Source organism: Leopardus geoffroyi, chromosome D3 (assembly GCF_018350155.1).
Source record: "Leopardus geoffroyi isolate Oge1 chromosome D3, O.geoffroyi_Oge1_pat1.0, whole genome shotgun sequence".
In the NCBI taxonomy this organism is placed as follows: Eukaryota; Metazoa; Chordata; class Mammalia; order Carnivora; family Felidae; genus Leopardus; species Leopardus geoffroyi.
Genome location: NC_059339.1, coordinates 65,943,190 through 65,951,066, shown reverse-complemented (window position 1 = coordinate 65,951,066; position 7,877 = coordinate 65,943,190). Strand labels below are relative to the sequence as shown.

The following is a 7,877-nucleotide window of genomic DNA, read 5'->3' as shown; positions in this document are numbered from 1 at the left end:
GGAGGTTGTTAGATAAAAGGAAGGCTGAAAACATTCATACGCATAAAACATTTTGCTATACTTAACAACCTCAAAGATATTTCTGCAAGATTGTCTGTAAGAGGCCCCCCTTGGTAAATCCTGATCTCGAACTTAACCTCCTATCTCAACATATTTCATGCTAATCAGATGTCATAGGTAACTATTTAGCATTTGGAGTCTTTAGCTGAAGAGCCTTAAAACCTTTCCTCTGTTTTCTACCGAAGACCAAAGGGGGCATTTAATGACCAGATCACTCTTGTATATTTATCATCTTGAAACAATAGGTAGAAGAGGTTTTGTTTTGACAGAAGGCATTCCAATGTGGCTCATCTACTGTGGCCTTCTTCTATTTCTTGTTTGGACTGCCTTTGAAGGTTGGAGTGAATTTCCATTCTTACCATGTTTTCTTTCAAACATGCTAACCGTGGATGAAGGGAGGTGGGAGAGCAGTCTCTGAAGGCAGGTTTCAGAGACAAGCACTGCTTCACCTTCAGGGGCAACGTTCTGAGAAGTAGTTCCTCCCAGAATGCTGCCCCCTCAGGCCCAGTCCCGGTGGGGTACCGAGGGCCCGGACGGGATGCCTGGAGCTGCCTGGCGGGATATTCATCTTAAAGTCTTAGGAGCATGTCCTGAACGTCCATGGCTATCCTCAGTAATCCAGTCTCAACCCTGAGTGGGGAAAACGATGTGTAGTTGAGAGGAGACCCACAGGGATGGGCCCATATATCTGACTTGAACAGGGTTTGCTCAGAGGCACGTCTGGTGCTGTTACCAAGTAGAAGAAAGGAATCAGGATACCAGCACATCAAAACATAAGCACATATAAGCAAGACACAATTATGCATGTGATTGTTAATATACATACACGATAGCTATAAAAGGCATAGGTAACTTTTAAACAAAATCTGTACAAAACTGAGCTGTGAGTATAATTTTATTCATATTCTTACCTAGAAATTTGTTATACAAACAATAGGAAGAGAATCCAAGTGATCCCTGAGGAAACTAACAAAATACTCACTTCATTTCAGGGTAACACTTAGTAACAAAAACAGCTTGAAAAAATTAATACCATTTAAATTCGGCAATATACAAGGCTTTAGAATGTTCCTATTTACATGCCTGTGTGAGCCCACCAGCAGAAGGTATATGGAGAACACTCCAGCTCCTGTGAAGATGGGCCTGGAGGCATGTCAGAGGCTCTGGTTCACTCAACCACAGCCTGGACTCTTCTCTCCTGGTTTATCTTTGGTTCTGCTTTCGTTTTTGAGTCCTCCTCCCCTGCCCTCCCACCAAGTCTTATTTCACAAATTCCCTAACAAGGGAGATTTCCGTTCACACGGTGAAGATTTAGTTTTTCCACATGACTCTGTGACAGTTGCAAATTCAGGGTTTCAAAAGGCTTTGGTCACAGGGTTGTTAAATCAGAACAATGTTTTCCTGAGAAAAGGAAGAAGTGGACTTCTCCCTGAAATATTTTAGGTTGGCTTCCCTTCTTCTGTTTATTCCTGCAGCAACCTAAATATTTTGCACTGAGCACTGCAAACCCAAAGGGGGGAAAACCCTTTAGGATTCCACGGTTTCTCTTTCCGAATCCTCCAAAATACTGAATCCATACGGATTCAGTGGAAGGTAGCGAGTGGCACTTTCTATGGCATCCTCAGTGTGTTTGGTTATAGGATGTTTATAGGACTGATTACTTTAAAATTAAAACAAAGAAAAACAGGAGAACCCTTTACCTTTGGGTTCTGAGAATATTGTGAGTGTGCAGATAATAATGACTTTTTTTTTTCATGAATTTTTTTTTTTTAAGAAATTCAACAACTTCCAAGCATCCAGAAACAATCTGAACTTAACTTTCAGGCTTTATAACATGTAAAACATCCCAAATGGATTGCAAATTGTGGCGTTAAAGGACCCTTGGATGCTGATAACTTGGTTCTACACGTTCCTGGCATTTACAAAATCAACATGTGGATTAAAGTGAAAACAGCTATGCCGAATATTTCATAAAAATGTAACTTTTCTTTAATATCTAGGAACTGGTTAAGCCAGGAACTTCTCTTATTTTACCTCATTGAAAACACAAATGCATTCTCATAAGAAAAAGATAATAAACCTTATCTAAAAAAATCCTTTGTCACGTCTAAGAAAAGTAACATTCCAGAATAATTTTGACTGATAAAATCCCTTTCTCTCTCCTACAGCTGTGTCCGCCTGGAAAGAATCAGCCCATCTCCCGTAAGAGAATGCCACCCACACAGGGCAGGATCCAGGCCGTTCTCCTGAGGGGCTGGGGCATGAGCTGTGGGCACTACCACTGTCGTGTGTAACTTGTATCGATTTCAAATAAGTCACACTGCTTATCTGAGAATTCTGGGTTGACTTTGACTTTGTGACCATGAATTCCATTCACTTGAGGCTTAGTTGTAGAGCTTAATTTTTAATACTGTTAACATCACGTAGCCTAACCAAACACCAAGAATATCAATAAATGTCAATCATTAGCTCTGGTCTCATGTCTTCGTTCTGTTGGAGCACTTGACCTTATGAATATATTAGTCTTAGCACCAACGCCCCACCAGGGCACACCATCTGGTCTCTCTCATGTTTGGGGATGCTCCTGGAGTCTAAGAGAAAGCTACAAAATGAGCCTAAGAGCAGATCGCCAATGGGTTAGTAGTACGAAAGTCGTTACGGACAAAAAACAGCGGTTTGCCAAGACCCTGGGGGTCACCTGGGGCAGTCGGTCAGTCACCCCTTGTGACCATGGCTGTGGGTGGGGTTGCTCTCACAAAGGGCTTTCAACCATCCTTTTTTTCTTGGCTTGTATGTAGAAGATGCGGTTTTCTTCAGGATAAGTGACTTTACCGAGGGGCATCCTGTACATGTTGGCATTTTTCGTGGTCAGCAAGAGGAACAGTAGTGTGGCCAAACAGAAGGGCCAGGTACAAGCTGGCAATCCCACCTGAAAAGGAAGAGACAAGGCACATGCTCCTCTGAGATCCTGTCACAAAGTACCAACCTTCATCCTATTCTCATTCAGCCCAAGGGGATGCATGCCTGGAGCACTGACCCAGGCTCCACTAATGCCCAAGATGGAGTCCAAGATCCCAGGGCATTTAGCAGGTGAAATGCCCTCATCTGCTTCTTAGGGTGGCCATTGGCCTGTCCACCTTGTACATCTTTCCCTTCCTTTCATACAGTGGTCTTCCTATGCCACGGGGCACCTAGAGATGTCACTTAGCAAGCCGCCAATGTCTCCTGACCCTCATCACACCCACAGGGCCCTCTTTGCTGAGTTCAGCCTGTGGTGCCGTCTCTCCTCCCGATTTCCACCCAGACTAGTCTTGGACTCTACTGGCTTTCCTTCCTCTTGTTCCAGTTCCCAAATAGATTCTAAGCTCCTTGAGGGGAGGTCCTTCCTTTGGGCTGTTCTTGGCAACTCATGCAGTTCTGAAAGAGAAGGTCAAGGGCAGGACAGTGCTGAAAAGGAAGGAGAAAGAGGGGCAGGAGCCACTAAATGGAGATGGTTTTGTCTATTAAATAGTTCAGCAGGGGTGGCACCTGGGTGGCTCAGTTGGTTAAGTGTCCGACTTCTGCTCAGGTCATGATCTCACGGTTCACGAGTTTGGGCCCTGCGTCAGGCTCTTTGCTGACAGCTCAGAGCCTGGAGCCTGCTTTGGATTCTGTGACTCCCTCTTTCTCTGCCCCTCACTTGCTCATGGGCTTGGTCTCTCTCTCTCTCTCAAAAATAAATAAAACATCAAAAAAATTTTTTAAATACTTAAGCCAGGATGTGAGTCTGAATAAGTCTTACGACTGATGGAGATTTAAAAAAGGACAAGGTGTGGGGCACCTGGGTGGCTCAGTCGGTTAAGCATCCAAGTCTTGATTTCGGCTCAGGTCATGGGGTTGAGCCCTGAGTTGGGATTCTCTCTCCCTCTCTCTATGCCCTTCCCCTGTTCTCTCTCTCTCTCTCTCTGTCTCTCATTCTAACATAAAATTAAAAAAAAAAAAAAAAAGACAAGGGGTATGAAAAACTAATGGCTTGACCCAAAACAAAAGACAGCACCGTCTGGGTCATTAGCCAATTATATTTTTCTCTCTTTCCTGATTTCTCAACCACCACATGGTCTTGGCTTTCTGTTCAAGTAGAAGATATTCTAAGGTCAATTCCCTGACACTCAGAGTTAGAATATGAACTTGATAAATATGTTATACAGCCTAAGTTTCACTTCTTTAAATTATCAATCTGATATTTTTAGCAAGCCTGGTGATTGTAGTTTGGATTATGATTCACGAAGAAGCTACAAGGGGAGTGGGGACAGGCAGGTCCAGGAGATGAGAAAGTAGTGGCTATCACAGCCATGGAGCCTGCATGGGACACCACCCAGGGGGACCTTGGGAGGGTTTCCAAATCATCAGAAACTGATCAATCATGTTACGACAATGCAAGATTAAAGCAAACTCACCACAGCCATCATGTGTGACAGGCTGACTCCAAGATAGGCAGTGAACAGGGCTACAAACAAAGGGGAACAACAGCACTTAGTAGGTGCACTTCTCATTACAGGGAAGACTGCCTTCTGGTATAAATCCCCTGGAAAGGAAACTTCCATATTTTTCCAGCCAGCCCAGCACCCTGGTTATAATTATGAGCTTAGAGTCGGCAGCTCTGGGTTCAAATCCAGACTCCACCACTTAGGAGCTTGGTGGCCTCCATTCTAAGCCTTCACTTTCTCACCTGCACAATAGAGGGAATAGGAATTCCTTTCTCACGGGGTTGGTGTGACACGAAAGCAGGTAATACTTGGGTTTAGCATGCAGTACGAAGCACTCAGTAGGGGTGCCTGCGTGGCTCTGTCGGTTAAGCGCCCGACTTTGGCTCAGGTCATGATCTCGAGGTCCATGGATTTGAGCCCCGCATCAGGCTCTTGTGACAGCTCAGATTCTGGAGGCTGCTTCACATTCTGTGTCTCCCTCTCTCTCTGCCCCTCCCCCGCTCATGCTCTGTCTCTCTAAAATAAATAAACATTAACAAAAATTTAAAAAGAAGTACTCAGTAAAGGTAGCTTTTCTGTGATTACTATTTGGTTCATGTTACTGCTGATCCTTAAGGAAAAGGCTTTCTATGGCCAATAAACTTCCCTGTTATTTTATCTGAGCATGGTTGGACTAAAATGAAAAGTATGAATGTTTCTTCGGATAGCACGGTTTCTGTACGATCACAAGGATTCTCGTATTGCTTAGAATTCACAGTTAGAAACACTTGTGGTATAAAAAAATAGATGCTAACTCAGAGATCAGTAGAAACGGAACACAAACTTGGGATTTCTCCCCATAACAACATTTTTCCAAATACCATTAAGATCGGCATACGGGCTAATGAACTAACATGCTACGTTTTTATTTACTCTGAGCGAGCCCAAATCTTAAAGTAGCAGTTTGAGTATATCTGTGACCTTCAATGTGAAACAGCAAAAACAAAGCTCTCAAGTAGCTAATCATCAGTTGAAGGGGGGTGGGGCTCAAGAAGGCTCAGGGAAGCCCTCGGGTTTCACCAAGGCAGGCTGCAGAATGACCTTCATAAGCTGGCCACACAGCCACCTGGCCCAGCAGCACTCACCGGTAGGCACGCCCACCATCTACTGCCCCAAAGCAGGAGAAATCACACAGCCACCACGGGGGGGCGGGGCAGGAAGTTGGGGGGAGGGACTCCCTCCCTCATTTACTTTACCACAGACTTCCAAACTTTTATCAATCTTTGGTCCTTTTGTCCTGGTATTTTTGTTCAACAGTATGTCTTTCAACATCTGAATTGTCTCCAGCTAGCGGGAAAGGCGTGTCTTGGAAAGACAAGCTTCAAACCCCAGCTCTGCCATTTAATTGTACAACAAATCCCTGAACTTCAGAATCTGGTTTTATCATTTGTCAAAGGGCAACTTGAAGATGCTCTTTACAGGGAGGAGATGGATCTCACATGCAATCCTGTATTTCAACATGAGCAGCTCTCAAACCCATTCCTGTCCCTGGGGGTTGAGATACTGATCTGAGCAGAAGCCAGCAACAGCTTGGGGTGGAAGAGCTTTTTTGTTGGGTTTTGAGAATTTCATTCTTTTTTTTTCTATTTCATTTGTTCATTCACTCACTCACTCATTCAACAAATATTCACCGGCCCTTGGGCAAGTACCGGAACATTCTGTCCTTGCTCCCTTGGGCGCCGCCTCTTCTAGGAGATGTCCCCTGAGCACCTGAGACTCATTGCCACTTCTCTCCATTTGATACTTATTGCATTTGGAAGGCATTGCTCTGGTTTCTTACTGTTACGCGGTTTCCAGGTGCTCTCCAATTACAAGTCACTTTTCTCCCCATAGTAAGAGAGACTGCGTAACAGTAACTGCCCATCAATTAAGATTTGCTGAATCAGACTGGGAAAGCCTTATGGTAGAGGTGACATTCTGCACACCACAGTTTGTAGGTGATGACTCTGACAGAGCTCTGGGCAGCAGAGGGAGAGGAGAGGCCCCGAGAGCTGAAGGGCCGGCAATGTCCGTCCCCACAGGCCACCGTGTACAAGTCCTACTGTGACAAGCCAAGCATTAAAAGGAGATGAAATGTGTTTACAGTTTGCACTGATAAAATAACAAGACCGAGGAATTCCTTGGTGGGCAGCTTCCGGTGTCGAGGCAGGGAAGGCAGCAGTGCCGGGCCCTGTCAGAGCTTCCTGGGTCCTCTTGCTGATAAGGCCATGTGATCTAATGAAAGAGCAACTCTGTAATGAATGTCCGTTCTTTATTTACTTGGCTGGCCGAGTCGGTCTTTGGTTTGGCAGGGTCAGGGTGACGTGGGCAAGCTGGAACTTGCTGTTACGTTTTCCATGTGAGATTTACCTTACAGGAGGGGGCTGGAGGTCTGCCTCAAAACTTTATGTCCAAAGAGGGAAAGGATGGCCAGTACCTAGTGTGGATGAAACGTGCCCTCTCACACACCACTGGTGGCAGGGGAATGCGGGATGGCCCCTGGGGGAGGGCATCTATTGAACGTGGCATCTACTGAAGTTAAACTTGGCAGAGCTAGGACGTGGCAGAGGGTCTGGGTTCTCAACTAATTCAGTACGTTGCCTTATCCATTACGCTACGCCATTAAAGAAAATCTGACCTGTCCGAAGGAAGGTAGGCGTGATAGGCACAGTCACGGCCCCCAAAGACGTTCACGCTCTAATCCCCAGAACCCGTGAATATGTTACCTTATCTGTCAAAAGGAGCTTTGCAGCTGTGATTAGGTTAATGATCTTGAGACCGGGAGATGAGTGTGGGTTATCCAAGTGGACCCAACGTAACCCGAGGTCCTTATAAGAGGGAGGCAAAAAAAGTTACACTGAGGGAGCAGGAGGGAGTCTTTTTACACTCTGCTTTATACTCTTCTGTATTTATCAATTTTTTTTTTTTTTTGGTACCATAAGCCCATACTACTTCTATAGTGAAGAAAAAAATGAAGATATTCCTGCTTTGAGGAAACCCATCTGCTAACATCTTGGCTTCATCCCTTTCCACAGTCTGTCAAGATCTCAGCAACAACTCGTGTGACCAAAACAGTTTCTGCTTGATCTTGAAGGATGTACTCAGGCTGTCCCCATGCTGGCCCCGACCATCCAGTCAGATTGCCTCCACCAACAGGACTTCCTCCTCTCAATTTTAGGACATACAGAAAAGCCACCGTGTCTAGGAGGTGCTTCTTTTTTTTTTTTTTAATTTATTTTTAATGTTTATTTATTTTTGAGAGAGAGAGACAGAGTGAGAACAGAGAAGGGGCAGAGAGAGAGGGAGAGACAGAATCCAAAGCAGGTTCCAGGT

General features: G+C 44.9%; 1 protein-coding gene across 5 annotated transcripts in view; it reads right to left on the bottom strand.

Moving 5' to 3' along the window:
• Positions 1-937: 937 nt before the first annotated feature.
• Positions 938-7,877, bottom strand: part of LOC123587382 (urea transporter 1) — a 41,106-nt gene continuing 34,166 nt past the window's right edge. For all 5 annotated transcript variants that reach the window (XM_045457105.1, XM_045457106.1, XM_045457108.1 and 2 more), the window contains 2 exons: positions 4,497-4,546; positions 938-2,989 (listed from right to left, as the gene is read on the bottom strand). In XM_045457105.1, the coding sequence (XP_045313061.1) occupies positions 2,813-2,989; positions 4,497-4,546 (227 nt within the window). In that variant the 3' untranslated portion in view covers positions 938-2,812. The remainder of the gene's footprint in view (positions 2,990-4,496; positions 4,547-7,877) is intronic.